The sequence below is a fragment of the Diorhabda carinulata genome, chromosome X, assembly GCF_026250575.1.
Source record: "Diorhabda carinulata isolate Delta chromosome X, icDioCari1.1, whole genome shotgun sequence".
Taxonomy (NCBI): Eukaryota; Metazoa; Arthropoda; class Insecta; order Coleoptera; family Chrysomelidae; genus Diorhabda; species Diorhabda carinulata.
In genome coordinates this window covers 2,834,180-2,853,704 of record NC_079472.1, presented here as the reverse complement: position 1 = coordinate 2,853,704, position 19,525 = coordinate 2,834,180, and the positions used below count along the sequence as shown (strand labels likewise).

Below are 19,525 nucleotides of genomic sequence, written 5' to 3'. Positions count from 1 at the left end.
TTTGTTGTACTTAAAAGCTTGTTACAGAATCGATTCTTTAGTAAAAGTCAAAAAATCGATTGTATGAACTGCATTATTGGACTTTAGAGCTACTCATCCTTTGACATCCTTTTGAAATACTACCCTTAAGTAGGGGGAAGGTTAAGAGTATAGTACAGAAGTTTCCAAGCTTTTTTTTGATAGACCACTTTCAAAATTACTAGTTTCAGTTTATATATTTACATCTAAAGATGAAAATTTACATATACTGCTGTTGGAAAGCCTCCCGTTGATTCCTGGCGATTCATCCCGTGGACATTTGGGTTCACCTAGACCACTGCGACATTTTTTTAAGCAGACTTGCACGAACAGTGTCGTACTGATTAAAATAAGAAATACTACGTCCAGTTCTTACTGAACACACTATTTACACTACCACTACACCAACATTCACAATTACACTGTTTGACGCGCGTTTCGATAACCAAGTTATCGTCTTCAGATACTGTAGGTTCACCAATATGAATATGACCAACGGTTAGGAAAATTACCAGTTCTAGCCACAAAATGGTGGGGTATTATGGAATAAGAGTGCTGTGTACTGTTCGTGGACCCAAAGACACAAACTTATCTTTGGCATCTTCGGATGCTTGCTTAGACATTACTTCCTGTGCCATCAGAAGTAACTGATCTGGTTTTTACAATTTTAGATATCTTAGGATTGAACTTTATTCCACTAGGATTAGATATTGCTGCAAAAATACTATTTTTTTTCTTCGTAAATCTTCCTTTTTACATGATTTTTAGATGCAGGTGTTTCCGACCTATAGTTCCATAGTCAATATGGAAGTGATTGAATTTGATTGGCCAAAATTAAGTGAGTGGTAAGGATTCTTCACTGCATGTCAAGGAATTGTTCGAAATCTTCTGCTTGCTGCTGTTTACCATCTCTTGCAGTTGGAATTTCTGTGATTCTACGATGAAATCTTCGTCGCCCGTCTTTCTAAAACCACTTATAATTTTGGACATTCAAATAGGCCTTTACGAAAAGGTCATTAAAGTCAAAATGATTTGGACTGTTGTTTATTTTCAAAAACTAATTCCCTCGCTACAAAAAGTTCTTAATGAGCCCATTATTGTTTTATCTATTGTGACGTGTGAGGGTCGTAAGCATATCATGGAGACAAAATACTGAATATCGTCTTCAGAGACTGTTTACCTTCTCCAATTCCAACTTAATGGTGCCGAATCTTTCAGCAATTGGCCTAACGTGTTCAAGAAAGCAAGAGCCCCATTTGCTTTTTCCCTCTCATCGAACAGCCTTCGGCGATATTGAAGACTCTGTTTGGGTGGTGTTAAATCCCTTCATAAAATATCAAAAAAAAACCCAAAGCTCGAGAAAAGGAAATTCCAGTAGGCCTTTCTTTCTCTTTGCAAGTTGGAAAGCTTTTCCTGTTATTCCACAAAAGGTCCGGTCCATTGCAAAGCATGTTGCATTCCGAAGATTTCTATCGGTCAGTCTCTTACCTTCATGTTAAAGTAAAATATTTGTCCAGAAGATGGTGCCACCAGATTTTCACAATTTAGATCTAAAAGTCGTGAAACTTGTTTGGGATCGCTTAAGGTCTGATAGTCTTCTTCTTGACCTGAAATCTTCTGTAAACTTATTCGAATTATGAAGTTGGAGGTACACTCTAACAACGATATTAATTCCTTCGGCCAAACTACAGAAAAGGATTACACAAACGGTTGGTATTAATTAGGACACAATGAAAAGTGTCATCAAGCAAAGTTTACTGTAAAGAATGTAATAACATCTTTTAATATCGATCACAACGAATTTGAAACGTTAAAATAATCATGATTATGAATTATGTTGGACAAACTAAGAGATCTGTTGATGTTTGGTGCAAAGAGCATCTGGCTGATTTGAGAACGTCACCAATTTTTATTTGTACATATCACAGTTGTATGTCAGAATATGTAATGTGGAAATTTTATTTATATTGATACGAACATTCTTTTTTGGTTATTGGGACTGGCCTAACGCAAGTGTGAATTCACATAGCGACAATAAGAAAGTCGACAAAAAAATATTTAATCTCAGCACCGAAGACGCAGTTTAAAATATGCATAAATAATGTAAAAGAAGGCATGCTACATTTTAGTCTGCCATATTTATTGCAAAAGCGTTCATATAAGTCGAGGATTTATTGTAATCATATGTGAAGTCCTTGCACTGAGCCTGCATCAAAAATCTTCGTACGCGGATTTTAGCGATTTATATAGGCCGGGTGAAAAAAATCGATTATCAATAGGATTAAACATATTAGAATTATCCTTAATATGAAATTATTTGTGACAAAAAAAACACGAAATCCATTATTTTTTTTTGTAAATATAATCGTAAATGGAAATATGTGACAAAACTAAGCACATTTTTTATTATTTATAAAATCCTGCTGGACGCAGTTAATTTTCCCGAACAGTTGCAGGAATTTGCATTGATAAACATCAAGAAACATTAACGCTGGCTCAACACCAAAACCCCAGTTGCCAATTACTGGAATTTGCGATAAGAATATTATTTTTTAGCAAAATTGGCCAAATTTTTTCAAACTTCTTGTGTCTCAACAATTCCTCTAGTGATGAATGGCGGTCTTAGAAACGAAAACCAGGGTGCTACTTCGGAAATGTGCGATAAAGATTTGTATAGAAATATAGAGACATCAATAGTAGCTCAGAAACGAAACCCAGTTCCCTTACAGGAATTTGCGATACGTATATTTACTGATAAACGCTTAAAAACATGATCCCTGGCTTGAAAACGAAATCCAGGCTTGCTACTGCAGGAATTTGCGATATGAATATGTATCGACATACAGAGACATCAATAGTAGCTCAGAAACGAAACCCAGTTCCCTTACAGGAATTTGCGATACGTATATTTACTGATAAACGTTTAAAAACATGATCCCTGGCTTGAAAACGAAATCCAGGCTTGCCACTGCAGGAATTTGCGATATGAATACGTATCGACATACAGATACATCAATAGTAGCTCAGAAACGAAACCCAGTTCCCTTACAGGAATTTGCGATACGTATATTTACTGATAAACGTTACAAAACATGAAAGCTGGCTTAAAACCAAAATCCAAGTTGCCAGTGCAGAAATTTTCAGTTTCTCATGACAAACTTTAATTAATAATCAGAATATTTACATTCTTTTAGTTAATTTGCTCGCGATTGCTATGTAATTAGACATTTATTAAGTCTTTATGAGATTTATATCCAGTAATGTAGCTTCAGTTGCCTCATAATAGGTCTAATGGCCAATTTTTTCAGTTTTTCTATGTTTTTTGATATCAACAATTTCTCTAGTAGTGAATGGCGGGCTTAGAAACGAAAACCAGGGCGACATTGCAGAAATTTGCGATAGAGATTTCTATCGACATATAGAGACATCAATTCTAGCTCAGAAACGAAACCCAGTTCCCTTGCAGGAATTTGGATTAAGGATATTTATTAATAAACATATTAAAAAACATCAACGCTGGGTCAGAAACAAAACCCGAGTTGCCACTGCAAGAATTAGTCGCAATAATATTTGTCGACGTACGTTAGGGCTTGAAATCAAAACTCGAGTTGCCGCTGATGTAGTGGGAATAAATTTATAGCGACTCCTTATTATGAAAATATTATTGCGTATTTTTGTGTGCGCTCATCAACAAATGAGCCGCGAATAGACAAGACAATAGAGTGTTTCTGTTACCCAGACAATGAGCGACTAGAACAGTCCCTGTTTTAAACTTGCCGCCGTACCTGTATACTCTTTCGGTCCATCGAGACAGGTAGAGGGGCACGGAGAGGTGTCTTGGAATGCAGTGGGGGCCGTGGCACTCACCACCAGCTCAGTTCATCTCGAATATCGAGACCGAGAATAGCCCGCGAGGTTTTTTCGTCCGCGACAGTTCTACTTGTTTTTATTTTGCACCGAAAGTATCAAAAATAGTCTGGATTACATTTAATTCGTGATAAATTGTGTGTGTTGCTATTAAATTGTGCTCTTATGTTCTTTTTGGATTACTTTTAAGTGAGAAAATATAATTAATTTCAGGTACATATATTCATTTATTTCAATTGATCCGAAAGGTAATCGAATTACAGTTTGAAAATATTTTTTTTAAACATTAATGTCTCAATTGATCGTTATTTTGAGTTACGTATGTTCAAAATGAGTATTTTAAATTATATATTTATAAACATAACCTTAAAAATTTTTTTTGGACGGTGTACAAGTACAAGTAATACTTGAAAATTAATGGAAATGCACGTTTGAGGAATTTGAAAATTTGGGAAACTATTATAAACAAACCTAAAGATCGACAACACATCTTCGGATGTTGCGGAGCATGTTTTTACAGAAGATAGTAGCGCTTTTGTTCTGGTTATTATGGCAAGTGTGTATATGTGTCTTTTTTGGGGGATGTTCTTCTTCTTAATACTCTTTTAATTTGGGGAAGGTAGCGGAACTATCTAAGTGAATTTTTATTGACGAATGGTTGTTTTTCCAGTCCAGTTTCCACCATTTCAAATCCAAAATCATCTACCGCATTGATATTTTATTAAATATGATCATTTATATGGTAATAAACTGGCTGTTGTTGTTGACAAACTTTTTCTATTACCATCACATTTTCTTTTTATTTAATTTCGAGAATACTCTGAGAGTTGGACTGGTTTTGGGTTTATCTATTTGTTTACATCATTTTCGATTCATCTTAATTCACTTGATGGAGTTCAGATGATGGAGTTGATGGGTATTTCCGTGTTCTTTAAACTTCTAACATTATAAAGATGTGTTCAGAACCACTCAAAGACTCTTCTTCTTAACTGAGACTTTATTTTCCTTTCCAGCAGTCCGTGTTGTCTCCTTTCTTGTGAATGAAAATAAAAATACCAATTTCAATCAGTTCCATAACAAATTGTTGCCAGTAGGGATCATTTTGGGATCATTGATTTACGTCCTAAGTCTTTCTATGATTTCTATAATTAAAACTTCTCGTTAATTAGAGAATTTTATACGGGAGATCCATGAATAGAAGCGAAATAACGTCTCTGTAAAGACCATAACTTAGTTTTAGAAATTCCATCTTCTTCAGAATGAATTTCTTCAATTCTAATGATACTTTTATTTGGGTGAAAGTTTTTTGAGGTTATGAAACGATTTGGAAGATAATAGAAGAATTAAATCAGTGAAAAAATAATCAAAGATGTTATCGAGAGTGAATCGTTGTTAATGTTGATATAAACCCTCGTAAGTTTGTTTATCTTAATGCTGATTTAATATTATTACATTTTAAGTAAATTGATTTATTTACTTAAGATTTTTTATCAGTATTATATGGGTAAAAAATTCTCGAAAACCAGCATAATCTAATTATCACAGTTGACTTAAGCATAATACCCAAGAAGGCCAGGTAGATGTCGACCTTAGTCCTTTTATTATTTTGAAAAGGCGCTCTGTTTGTATAGCGAGAAAATTAGGCGCCAAAAATAACAATAGATGAAATGAAGCGTGAAAAAAATTATCTACTCCATTTTGTGAAACTTTCGAGCTGTAATTGATGCCTGGTATCAAATCTGTAAAATATTTTACCTGGAATTGTTTCGCAATACCATAATTTTGAAGCAGCTCCTCACTAATGGTCAATTTTATAATTTTAAGAAAGACGTCCTGTATATCATCCAAGAGACATTTTCCAAACCATTAATTAATGAAAAAGCTGCTTAATTAAGATGTGAAAAATAATATTTTCATTAATATCATCGTCGGTATTACAACAAAACCGTGAAATTTTGAAATTTCAAATGTAAAATTTCTTACTTCCATGGTATTTAGTCATAGAGTTTTGTTGGTGTTGAAGTTGAGGTAAAGCAAAAGCCATTGAATTAACTCTAAAGAAAAAACTGTCATTAATAACCTATTCAACGACAGAATTGATTCATTTTTTAAATTTTTTGGGTAATATCATAGTCGTGCATTGTAGAATAATGAAAATAATCAAAACCTCATCAATGTTTATCACTTTAATTACAAAATCATCATCTTTTAATGACCAAAATATAGATCTTCCTGGTATCATAATGATCTAACCTTTTTTGGCAACAGTTATCCACTATACGCGTTGGAATTCATAGCTCGGACCATCTGGAATGTTTCCAAAATACATAATTCTACCAGAACAACAAGATTTTACTCCTTAATCGACTTTCATTTGCTCTGGTTATTGCTCTTCATCCAATCAGTTCCATTTTTCAAGTAACAAAACTTCTATTGAAATGATCATCTTTCAGCAGAGCCTTTCGCTAGAATCTGTGTGATTGAACACCCACCATATACTCCCCATTTGGCCCCGTTAGACTAGTTTTTGTTGGCAAATATGAAAGCCTGTTTCTTCTTCGATATCTTTTCTTATCCTGGCTCTAGATTATCACTCCAACTCTTTCATGGTCGACCTCTACTCCGTGTTCCAATTGGAGATTTATCCTTGCCAAATTTCTCAGTCTATTGTCGTACCTTTGTTTCTTGTCTTCTTTATTTCGTCATACTACTTTCTGAAGACATCCCGCGATCTAATTTGCTCCAACTACTTGTCCTTATACCTCGTCTTCTACGTCTCCATAACTGCTTATGTCAGGTCAAGTTTTTTTTAAATTTTCCTTTGAATTTGAAGATATTGAATAATCTTTGATCATCTTCACGTTAAAAAACATGATCGCTGGCTTGAAAACGAAATCCAGGCTTTTCACCGCAGGAATTTGCGATATGAATACGTATTGACATACAGAGACATCAATAGTAGCTCAGAAACGAAACCCAGTTCCCTCACAGGAATTTGCGATACGTATATCTACTGATAAACGTTTAAAAACATTATCCCTGGCTTAAAAACGAAATCTAGGCTTGCCACTGCAGGAATTTGCGATATGAATACGTGTTGACACACAGAGACATCAATAGTAGCTCAGAAACGAAACCCAGTTCCCTCACAGGAATTTGCGATACGTATATCTACTGATAAACGTTTAAAAACATTATCCCTGGCTTAAAAACGAAATCTAGGCTTGCCACTGCAGGAATTTGCGATATGAATACGTGTTGACACACAGAGACATCAATAGTAGCTCAGAAACGAAACCCAGTTCCCTCACAGGAATTTGCGATACGTATATTTACTGATAAACGTTTAAAAACATTATCCCTGGCTTAAAAACGAAATCTAGGCTTGCCACTGCAGGAATTTGCGATATGAATACGTATCAACATACAGAGACATCAATAGTAGCTCAGAAACGAAACCCAGTTCCCTCACAGGAACTTTGATACGTATATTTATTTATAAACGTTTAAAAACATTATCCCTGGCTTAAAAACGAAATCTAGGCTTGCCACTGCAGGAATTTGCGATATGAATACGTATCAACATACAGAGACATCAATAGTAGCTCAGAAACGAAACCCAGTTCCCTCACAGGAATTTGCGATACGTATATTTACTGATAAACGTTTAAAAACATGATTCATGGCTTAAAACCAAAATCCAAGCTGCCAGTGCAGAAATTTTCAGTTTTTTATGACAACCTTTTATTAATAATCAGAATATTTACATTCTTTCAGTTAATTTGCTCGCGATTCCTATTTAATTAGACATTTATTAAGTTTTTATGAGATTTATATCCAGTTATGTAGCCTCTGATGACTTATAATAGATCTATTGGCCAATTTTGTTAGTCGTTCTGTGTTATTTGATCTCAACAATTCCTCTAGTAGTGAATGGTGGGTTTCGAAACGAAAACCAAGGTGCTACTTCGGAAATTTGCGTTAAAGATTTGTATAGAAATATAGAGACATCAATACTAGCTCAGAAACGAAACCCAGTTCCAGGTTTGCACTGCAGGAATTTGCGATATGAATATGTATCGACATACAGAGATATCAATGCTAGTTCAGAAAGGAAACCTAGTGGCTTTGCAGGAATTTGCGATGAGGATATTTATTAATAAAAATATCAAAAAACATCAACGCTGGATCAGAAACAAAACCCGAGTAGCCGCTAAGTCTTCATAACTGGTTATGTCAGTTCCAAGTTTTTTATTTTTCCTTTGAAGTTGAAGGTATTAAATAATCTTTGAAGATCATCTTCATTATCGACACATCTTCCTTAAAGTCGTATCTTCTTATTAAAAACATTTTCCACAAAACATTCCATCTACTTCTTATTACGTATATTAACTTTGTTTTACTTTCGCAGAATGTGTGAACGTTGACGAAGATGATCCCGATAAAAGCGGTAGTGTGGTTGGCAAACCTGTTAATCCTAGCGGCAACAGGAGCCGAGCACGTCCGCCAGCTCGAAATATCCGAAGGAGTACCAGTAGGAACAAGAATCGATTTCATAGGCGACGGTGCGTCACCCGACAGCGGTCCTCCTTATTTAATAGTACCCGTAACAAGCACCGTAGAAACAGATCTATCCATCGATCATAATACGGGAGAAATACGAACTAAAGTACCTTTGGATCGAGAAACGAGAGCTAGTTATTCCTTGGTAGCGATATCGATTGTAAGCGGTAACAACGTCGAAGTTATTGTTAAGGTTTTAGACGAAAACGATAATGCTCCTACGTTTCCAGTGGCTGTGATGGATATAGAATTTCCGGAAAATACTCCTAGAGATGTTAAAAGAACGTTACATCCAGCGCGCGATCTAGATCTCGATATTTACAACACGCAAAAGTATAATATAGTTTCGGGAAATATAAATAACGCTTTTAGACTATCGTCTCATAGAGAACGCGATGGTGTTCTTTATTTAGATCTACAAATCAACGGCGTATTAGATAGAGAAACAACAGATTCTTATACTTTAATAATTGAAGCGTTAGATGGAGGTACGCCGCCTCTAAGAGGCGAGATGACAGTTAATATAACCATACAAGACGTCAACGATAATCCGCCGGTGTTTAATCAGAGCAGATACTTCGCTAGTATACAAGAAAACGCTACGATCGGTACTAGCGTGTTAAAAGTAACAGCTACCGATGCCGATGCCGATGAAAACGCACAAATTGAATATTTCATCAATAGAAGACAAAGCGATAAAGATAATATGTTTCGAATCGATTCTTCTACCGGTTTAATTCACGTTAATAAACCTCTGGATTTCGAATTGAAGGAGTTGCACGAATTGGTAATAGTTGCTAAGGATCACGGTTTACAACCGCAAGAAACGACGGCTTTCGTTTCGATAAAAGTGACTGACGTTAACGATAACCAACCGACTATAAATGTTATATTTTTGAGCGACGACGCTACTCCGAAGATAAGCGAATCGGCTCAACCTGGTGAATTCGTAGCGAGGATAAGCGTCCACGATCCCGATTCGAAAACCGATTATTCCGACGTTAACGTTACACTTTCAGGAGGCGACGGTCACTTTGGTCTAACCACCAGAGACAATATAATATATTTGGTTATAGTATCTCTACCTTTAGATAGAGAATTGAAACCTAATTATACTTTGAATGTCGAAGCTACCGATAACGGTAATCCTCCTCTTCGAGCTACAAGAACCATCGATCTACAAGTAACGGATATAAATGATAACGCTCCAGAATTCGATCAGGATGTTTATAAGGCGAACGTTATGGAAGTTTCGGATCCGGGTACGTCGGTTTTACAAGTTATCGCCGTCGATAAAGATGAAGGTAATAATAGTGCTATTAGTTATTCTCTTCTCGATACTCCGGATACGCATTCGGGATGGTTCCGTATCGATGCTAGAAGTGGTTTAGTGACTACGCGCGCTCATGTCGATTGTGAAACTGATCCAGTGCCTAAATTGATAGTAGTGGCTACGGATAACGGTTTCCCGCCGTTGTCTTCATCGGCGACAGTGTTAGTGACTATTCATGATGTTAATGACAACGAGCCTATCTTCGATCAAAGCTTTTATAACGTGTCCGTGGCGGAGAACGAACCCAAAGGGCGATGCATTTTAAAGGTATGTTTTTGTTTACACATTCTTTTATTCTAAATCTCTCGTATCTTTCGTATCATGTTGATTATTAGATTTTTTACAGGACATTTGTACAGGGTCCTTCACGACGAGCTGAATCGATATGCATACGGGAAAGTACTACGACTAGTGTTTTGAAAATTTGCTTGCATGGGTTTTCCAAAATGCTCGTTTCAACTAAGATAATTTTAGTCTTCTGAAACTTCCGGTTATACCGGAAGTTGACCAAAACTTCGTTATTTTAAACGGAATTCTATGGTTTTTATAAAATTTTTGGAATCTACGCAAAATTTCAATATAACTTTATAAACAGCATAATATGCCTAAAGTCCACCATTTTCTAATTATTCCACTTTTTGGAAATTTTTGGACACATCCACGAAAAACATTATATTTCTAAGTTTAAGTGAGTCAGGTGTAATATTTTTGGGATTTGGACAAAAAACACTTACAGCTTTCGAAATCTGTGAAAACCTTGACAAAAATTTATGTAGGGTGTTCAGAATAAGGTGCCGCTATTTAAAAACTTCGAAAACTAAATTTTTTCAAACGGCAGTCCTCATTTTTCTCTTTACCATCGGATTCTACGCTTTAAATTGAGAAGACAACTGGAAGTTTTTTAGATAGCAAAATTCGGCAACATTTTCTGAATACCCTATACAAATTTTTATCAAGGTTTTCACAGATTTCGAAAGCTGTAAGTTTTATTTGTCCAAATCCTAAAAATATTAAACCTGTATCACTTAAACTTGGAAATATAAGTTTTTTAGTGGACGGCTGCATATGTCCAAAAATTTCGAAAATGTGAAGTAATTAAAAAATGGTGGACTTTAGGCATACTATGCCTTATATAAAGTTATATTGAAATTTCGCCTAGATTCCAAAAATTTGATAGAAACTATAGCATTCCATTTAAAATAACAGTGTAACCGGAAGTTTCAGAAAACTGAAATTTAGTTTTGGAAGTTTTTAGATAGTAAAATTCGGCACCAATTTCTGAACACCCTATATAAATTTTTGTCAAGGTTTTCACAGATTTTGAAAGCTGTAAGTTTTATTTGTCCAAATCCTAAAAATATTAAACCTGATTCACTTAAACTTGGAAATATAAGTTTTTTAGTGGACGGCTGCATATGTCCAAAAATTTCGAAAATGTGAAGTAATTAAAAAATGGTGAACTTTAGGCATACTATGCCTTATATAAAGTTATATTGAAATTTCGCCTAGATTCCAAAAATTTGATAAAAATCATAGCATTCCGTTTAAAATAACGGTGTAACCGGAAGTTTCAGAAAACTGAAATTTAGTTTTGGAAGTTTTTAGATAGTAAAATTCGGCACCAATTTCTGAACACCCTATATAAATTTTTGTCAAGGTTTTCACAGATTTTGAAAGCTGTAAGTGTTATTTGTCCAAATCCTAAAAATATTAAACCTGATTCACTTAAACTTGGAAATATAAGTTTTTTAGTGGACGGCTGCATGTGTCCAAAAATTTCGAAAATGTGAAGTAATTAAAAAATGGTGAACTTTAGGCATACTATGCCTTATATAAAGTTATATTGAAATTTCGCTTAGATTCCAAAAATTTGATAAAAACCATAGCATTCCGTTTAAAATAACAGTGTAACCGGAAGTTTCAGAAAACTGAAATTTAGTTTTGGAAGTTTTTATATAGTAAAATTCGGCACCATTTTCTGATTACCCTATATAAATTTTTGTCAAGGTTTTCACTTATTTTGAAAGCTGTAAGTGTTATTTGAAATTATTTTAGCTGAAACGAGCATTTCGGAAAACCCATACAAGCAAATTTTCAGAACACTAGTCGTAGTACTTTCCCGTATGCATATCAATCCAACTCGTCGTGAAGGACCCTGTATAGTGGGGCTGTCACGCCATGTGTCCTCGCATTTAAATACTCAGAATTATCCGTATAACTTTCTCAATAAAACAATAATCCTTTGATCACGAGAATTTCAATTTACCTTCTTTTAAGAAACTTCTTATTATCCTAAAACCATGCAATTAACTTAATTCTCTACGATATACCTGGTACACGATTTAGGAAAAACCAACACACTGCCACTCACCCAGATGATTTTTTTTGAATCGAAGAGACTAGTACTCGCACGCCTACATATATGCGGAGCTACGCTGCTTTCAGAGATTTCGCACGCGCGATTTAGTTTAGTTTATCGGCTTGTTTATAATTCTGTGTATATTGTTTTGTTTGGTATTTATGTATGTATAGAAAGTCTAAGTAGTTATCGAACTTTGATGCAATGTTTCCGAACGAACTAAATACACAAAATTTCACACACTATTATAGAACATTCGTGAGAAAAAAATCGAGGCAATTTCGACATCCTGTACGAAATCTAAAATTTCTCCTATGTATCGGTTAGCCATTAATCTCCTTATCACCGACAGTTTCAATAAAAACCAAACATGGTTTTTGCTTCCGTTGAAATCCCCGCCTAAACCATCCAGGAACCACCTCCAAAATTCACGGTGCAACACTGCCGAATCTTCTTTAGGTCTCCTTGAGACTCGTCCTCGTCCAATTAATTTGTTTTCTGGCAAATCGTAGAGGGGCTGGGCTGCTCGGTGGGCTGGGATTGAGCTTAGCTGCCTTAAGTCTTCTTCTGACTGTCCACTCACTGCTCGGTGGTCTTGGGTTGAGCTTAGCTGCCTTAAGTCTTCTTCTGACTGTCCACTCACTGCTCGGTGGTCTGGGGTTGAGGTTAGCTGCCTTAAGTCTTCTTCTGACTGTCCACTCACTGCTCGGTGGTCTTGGGTTGAGCTTAGTTGCCTTAAGTCTTCTTCTGACTGTCCACTCATTGCTCGGTGGGCTGGGGTTGAGCTTAGCTGCCTTAAGTCTTCTTCTGACTGTCCACTCACTGCTCGGTGGTCTTGGGTTGAGCTTAGCTGCCTTAAGTCTTCTTCTGACTGTCCACTCACTGCTCGGTGGGCTGGGGTTGAGGTTAGCTGCCTTAAGTCTTCTTCTGACTGTCCACTCACTGCTCGGTGGGCTGGGGTTGAGCTTAGCTGCCTTAAGTCTTCTTCTGACTGTCCACTCACTGCTCGGTGGTCTTGGGTTGAGCTTAGCTGCCTTAAGTCTTCTTCTGACTGTCCACTCACTGCTCGGTGGGCTGGGGTTGAGGTTAGCTACCTTAAGTCTTCTTCTGACTGTCCACTCACTGCTCGGTGGGCTGGGGTTGAGGTTAGCTGCCTTAAGTCTTCTTCTGACTGTCTACTTACTGCTCGGAGGGCTGCGGTTGAGGTTAGCTGCCTTAAGTCTTCTTCTGACTGTTTATTTTCACGCAGAATTCTTCTTTTTTTGTTAAATATTGTACACCGTTGGTCAAAATGCTTAATAACAGTATTGTCCACTCTTTAGTTTCTGAATTTTCCACAGACACCATTATGACTAACTTCTGTCTTATCTGTATTGGACACAACAAGCCAGAGATTCACATGTCTGCCTTTTGTTCAGTTTTTCAAATTGTGTGAGTGTTCATTCTGCTGATAGAAGTTTAATATATGAATTAACTCGCTTCATTATAAGCTATTTTTTTACCAACTCCTTTTTTAGGTTGAGAAGTTGTTTTTTTCTATTTACTTCAGCGTAGATTATCAAATATGACGCATCAAAAAATTGGCGGTGTTTTTGTAGTAATACGTTGCATATGATGAAGCTGAGGGCTTTGTTACCCGAAATGTTTTGGTATTAATTACATTTTGAATGCTTCAATGAATCTAAAACGCCTCGATTACATTTGAATATAATAAAAATTGGACAAACTTCTATGTTCTTCATTTCTAACCTCAACATTGTTAATTTCGTGTGGTTTTTTAGTACTCCTTGTATATCATATGTTTAGTTTTGCGTAATCTTCACCTCGGGGACGTATGAATACCAAAAATCATCGGCTTGGTGAAATGTCAAATTTACTTTCCAAATTATACATCGTCGGTTGTGATGAGATGAAAAACTGTCTTAAATATATTTGTTCAATCCTAATTGAACATGCTGAATTTTTTAATTGTTTTTAAATTGAATTTCTTCAAGAGAATCAAGGTCCTGTCGCTCCTAGCATATTTGTAACGTTACAAGTTTCATATTTGGTACCAGTGGGTGTCTTTTTTACTGCAGCCAAATAATTTACCTTTATACGTTGTAGACAGTGTTTTGTTTTACTTTTACGATCATATTAGTTCAATTTTTTCTTCCTTAGATCTTTTTAACACTCTTTTGTTGAAAAAAATTGACCTCTCGACCTAATAGTTCATCTTATCTATGATATTCGTCATTATCGTCTTTTATTTTTTTAATTTTATCTTATTATAGATTTATCGTTACAAGTAATTGACTACCACTCGTATAGTGAAAGCAATTACGTTATAAACCTGTTTTGAATTTAGTATTGTCGAGTTCAGCAATAACGAAACGGTTCACTCTTATTATCAGGCCTCGCCTCGAAAAAATTCTATTGAAATTTTCGATAAACGAAATAATTTGTAGCTTCCTTATTAGATTTTGAAAAATTCATCAATCAGATATCAAAGTCTCTTAAGAATAACTCCATAACTGTTTACTTCGCTTCTATAAGCGATATTTATAGTGGGATCACGTCTAAATCAAATCATATTTAGAGAGTGTGAAGATGAATTTGTTTCTGCCAGCATTAAATACGAAATTTTATTAATTTTTATCTGGGTATGTTCTTGAAACTGAAAGAATCTCAACTGTACATAAACACCGACAACAATCGACCCTAGTTGATGAATATTACAACGACGACATCATAAATAACAAGTTGAAATGATTATGAAAGTGATTAAATATGATAACTGTACATATTTGTGTTGGTTATTTTTTTATTTGATTCCTTTATCCACATTAGATTTACTAAATCATTATCATTGGGAAAAGCTTAAAAACATCAAGTTGAAAGATATGCAGGAGATGAAATAGTCCTTGGAATGATTATAGCTTGAGGTACATATGAATCCAAGAATAAGAAGGAACCAGATGGAGAAGAAGTTTGTTGTTTGGTCATATTAATAGAAATCTATCTTTTGAAGGTTCTTTCAAAAACTTCTGCTGTTTTGTCTACCAATCTACCATAGAAATCTTATATAAAATGACAGCTGACATATTAGAACGCACAGAATTAATCACGAGAATATTGATAATGTTGATAATATTGTTAAAAGTTTTTAGTTGTGAGTCGTTTCTGCTTTCCACGTCTAACAAATGCCGGCCACGAAGAAACATTTTGCGGTTCGAGAACGAAAAGAAGTCGCAACGGACTGAATCGGGTGCATAAGGCAGGTGATCTGTCACGGTGATTGAGCTTCGGGTCAAAAACTCACATCCACAACAAGTGACGTGTGAGAGAGCGCATGATGAAGGATCCACCTGCCTCCTTACGCCAAATCCGATCTAAATCGAACCACACGAGCTCTAAGATTTCAATGTCAAAATTTCCGTTCAATCTCTGGTCGGAATGGACAAATTTCTTGTGAATAATGCTACTAGATCAAAGAAAACAATCAACATATTGGACCTTGAGTTGGTTCCTTCAGAGAATTGTCTTCATAAACTTGTCACAAACACTCAAAGGCCACTTTTCTCTAGTTTTGCAAGAAACTTGATGTTGATGCGCTGTTCCTCAATTAGAAAGAGCTTCATGGCGACGGCAAGTGTTAAAAGGTAACTTTCAACAAGCTCGTACTTACACGAAGAGCGCTCCGACTCGAACTGAGTGCTGCTACAACAACAGTGCCTGAAACCTATAAAATAAAGTTATAATTCAACTTTTATACGTATTTTCCGGATAAACCTCGTATACAAACAATTGGGTGGTTTTATTTTCACATACTCGAAATTTATACTATATATTGTTATTGTTAGTAGGAAGTCTTCGGTTTGTCCTTATTAAATACATAATTAATGTTTGTTAAATTCTGATTTCGAAACTTGTTTTAGTCACACCACCTGCTATTTACTTTTTAATGCAAATCATGTTTGGTGGCCTACATTTCGTGTTGTTTCGCTAGCGATACTGATGCAGTTGAAAATAGTTTCTATAATTTTAACATTGTTGTTACAACTTTTAATCGTTTATTTATTTTTTACGCTCCGGTGCTATTTAACGCTTCCAGAAGTGTTGGATATACAGATTTTCATGTAATGCTTTTAATTGTGCTCTGAAGCACGTAATTCATACAAATTTGTATCACTTTAACGCACTATTGACTGTATAATGTTATGGTAAAATACTCTTCCTAACTAAAATATGCTAAATTTGTAGTTTGTTTTTTGATATTTAGTTGCTGAAGCCGCGATTTTGTTGCTTAAGTCGTTCGCGAAAAATATCCAGTCAACTAGAGAACCAGCAGTAATTTTTGTGATACATGCTAGTTTGAACTCCACTTGTTAGACAGAAAATGGGGAGAAGATTTAGTTGCTTCATTGAACAATGCTCAAATGAGCCTAAAGAATAAGCAACAAAATCGATTTTTAAATGTGGTCCTTTTGAAATAATTTTTAAACGGCTCTACAGATCGATTTCAAAAATTTATTTGCTGTTAACCTCAAAAAACCACATCGATCGCCGCCAGTCTCGTCGAAATTAGTTGATTTGTTTGCGAGTTATCGTTGAAGAAAAAAAACGAAAATAAGGATTTTTTCAACATTCCGCTAAGAGAATTGAAAATTTCCAAAAATCAGGAAATTTTGTTTTTACCCCGTTTTTCGAAAATCGAGTTTTCCTCAGATCTCGACGTTTTGAGGTCCTAATAAGCTTCCCTGAATATTTCTGCGATGATTTTCATCATATTTTTGCGATGAAACTCAAATTTTGAGCACAATTCAGACCAGCAGATTTTAAGAAATCGAAAAAATTTTTTTCAATGTGGTTTAACGGCTGATATATATATCGGGCATGACAATGCAAGGTCAAATCAAATTACATTGCAAAAGTTGGTTAGGACTGTCCACCATACATTGCTGATCTAAATCAGATAGAACATTAATGGGATGAGCTAAAAAGAAGAATTCGAGTTAGACTTTCTACCCTAAACAAAAGAATAGTGACTTAACATTGAGATGTTATTAGGGCAAGAGGAGGTCATACCCATTATTAAGAAATCAAGTTGTGAATTGTCGATTCCTTGTAGGGACTTGTGCCATTAAAGCTTTTCTGTATTGTAATTTCGTTTTCTAGCTACGTTTTCCAAATATTGCAACATTTTCTTCATGCATAATGGTGATAGTCTCCCAGTATCAGCATTACGTCCTTGATAAAGGTTATTTTTGTTCTAAACTCCATAGTCGGGCTGCTCGGTGGGCTGGGGTTAAGGTTAGCTGCCTTAAGTCTTCTTCTGACTGTCCATTCACTGCTCGGTGGGCTGGGGTTGATTTTAGCTGCCTTAAGTCTTGTTCTGACTGTCCATTCACTGCTCGGTGGGCTGGGGTTAAGGTTAGCTGCCTTAAGTCTTGTTCTGACTGTCCATTCACTGCTCGGTGGGCTGGGGTTGATTTTAGCTGCCTTAAGTCTTGTTCTGATTGTCCATTCACTGCTCGGTGGGCTGGGGTTGATGTTAGCTGCCTTAAGTCTTGTTCTGACTGTCCATTCACTGCTCGGTGGGCTGGGGTTGATGTTAGCTGCCTTAAGTCTTCTTCTGACTGTCCATTCACTGCTCGGTGGGCTGGGGTTGATGTTAGCTGCCTTAAGTCTTCTTCTGACTGTCCATTCACTGCTCGGTGGGCTGGGGTTGATGTTAGCTGCCTTAAGTCTTCTTCTGACTGTCCACTAACTGCTCGGTGGGCTGGGGTGGATGTTAGCTGCCTTAAGTCTTCTTCTGACTGTCCATTCACTGCTCGGTGGGCTGGGGTTGATGTTAGCTGCCTTAAGTCTTCTTCTGACTGTCCACTAACTGCTCGGTGGGCTGGGGTGGATGTTAGCTGCCTTAAGTCTTCTTCTGACTGTCCATTCACTGCTCGGTGGGCTGGGGTTGATGTTAGCTGCCTTAAGTCTTGTTCTGACTGTCCATTCACTGCTCGGTGGGCTGGGGTTGATTTTAGCTGCCTTAAGTCTTCTTCTGACTGTCCACTAACTGCTCGGTGGGCTGGGGTGGATGTTAGCTGCCTTAAGTCTTGTTCTGACTGTCCATTCACTGCTCGGTGGGCTGGGGTTGAAGTTAGCTGCCTTAAGTCTTGTTCTGACTGTCCATTCACTGCTCGGTGGGCTGGGGTTGATGTTAGCTGCCTTAAGTCTTCTTCTGACTGTCCATTCACTGCTCGGTGGGCTGGGGTTGATGTTAGCTGCCTTAAGTCTTCTTCTGACTGTCCACTAACTGCTCGGTGGGCTGGGGTTGAGGTTAGCTGCCTTAAGTCTTGTTCTGACTGTCCATTCACTGCTCGGTGGGCTGGGGTTGATTTTAGCTGCCTTAAGTCTTCTTCTGACTGTCCACTAACTGCTCGGTGGGCTGGGGTGGATGTTAGCTGCCTTAAGTCTTGTTCTGACTGTCCATTCACTGCTCGGTGGGCTGGGGTTGAAGTTAGCTGCCTTAAGTCTTGTTCTGACTGTCCATTCACTGCTCGGTGGGCTGGGGTTGATGTTAGCTGCCTTAAGTCTTCTTCTGACTGTCCATTCACTGCTCGGTGGGCTGGGGTTGATGTTAGCTGCCTTAAGTCTTCTTCTGACTGTCCACTAACTGCTCGGTGGGCTGGGGTGGATGTTAGCTGCCTTAAGTCTTCTTCTGACTGTCCATTCACTGCTCGGTGGGCTGGGGTTGATGTTAGCTGCCTTAAGTCTTGTTCTGACTGTCCATTCACTGCTCGGTGGGCTGGGGTTGATTTTAGCTGCCTTAAGTCTTCTTCTGACTGTCCACTAACTGCTCGGTGGGCTGGGGTGGATGTTAGCTGCCTTAAGTCTTGTTCTGACTGTCCATTCACTGCTCGGTGGGCTGGGGTTGAAGTTAGCTGCCTTAAGTCTTGTTCTGACTGTCCATTCACTGCTCGGTGGGCTGGGGTTGATGTTAGCTGCCTTAAGTCTTCTTCTGACTGTCCATTCACTGCTCGGTGGGCTGGGGTTGATGTTAGCTGCCTTAAGTCTTCTTCTGACTGTCCACTAACTGCTCGGTGGGCTGGGGTTGAGGTTAGCTGCCTTAAGTCTTGTTCTGACTGTCCATTCACTGCTCGGTGGGCTGGGGTTGATTTTAGCTGCCTTAAGTCTTCTTCTGACTGTCCACTAACTGCTCGGTGGGCTGGGGTGGATGTTAGCTGCCTTAAGTCTTGTTCTGACTGTCCATTCACTGCTCGGTGGGCTGGGGTTGAAGTTAGCTGCCTTAAGTCTTGTTCTGACTGTCCATTCACTGCTCGGTGGGCTGGGGTTGATGTTAGCTGCCTTAAGTCTTCTTCTGACTGTCTACTTACTGCTCGGTGGGCTGG

The 19,525-nt window shown here is 37.2% G+C and overlaps 1 protein-coding gene across 1 annotated transcript in view; it reads left to right on the top strand.

Annotated features, from left to right (window-relative positions):
- Positions 1-3,894: 3,894 nt before the first annotated feature.
- Positions 3,895-19,525, top strand: part of LOC130901663 (protein dachsous) — a 334,471-nt gene continuing 318,840 nt past the window's right edge. Inside the window, exons 1-2 of the mRNA XM_057813187.1 lie at positions 3,895-4,098; positions 8,297-10,048. Of these exons, the coding sequence (XP_057669170.1) occupies positions 8,318-10,048 (1,731 nt within the window). The 5' untranslated portion in view covers positions 3,895-4,098; positions 8,297-8,317. The remainder of the gene's footprint in view (positions 4,099-8,296; positions 10,049-19,525) is intronic.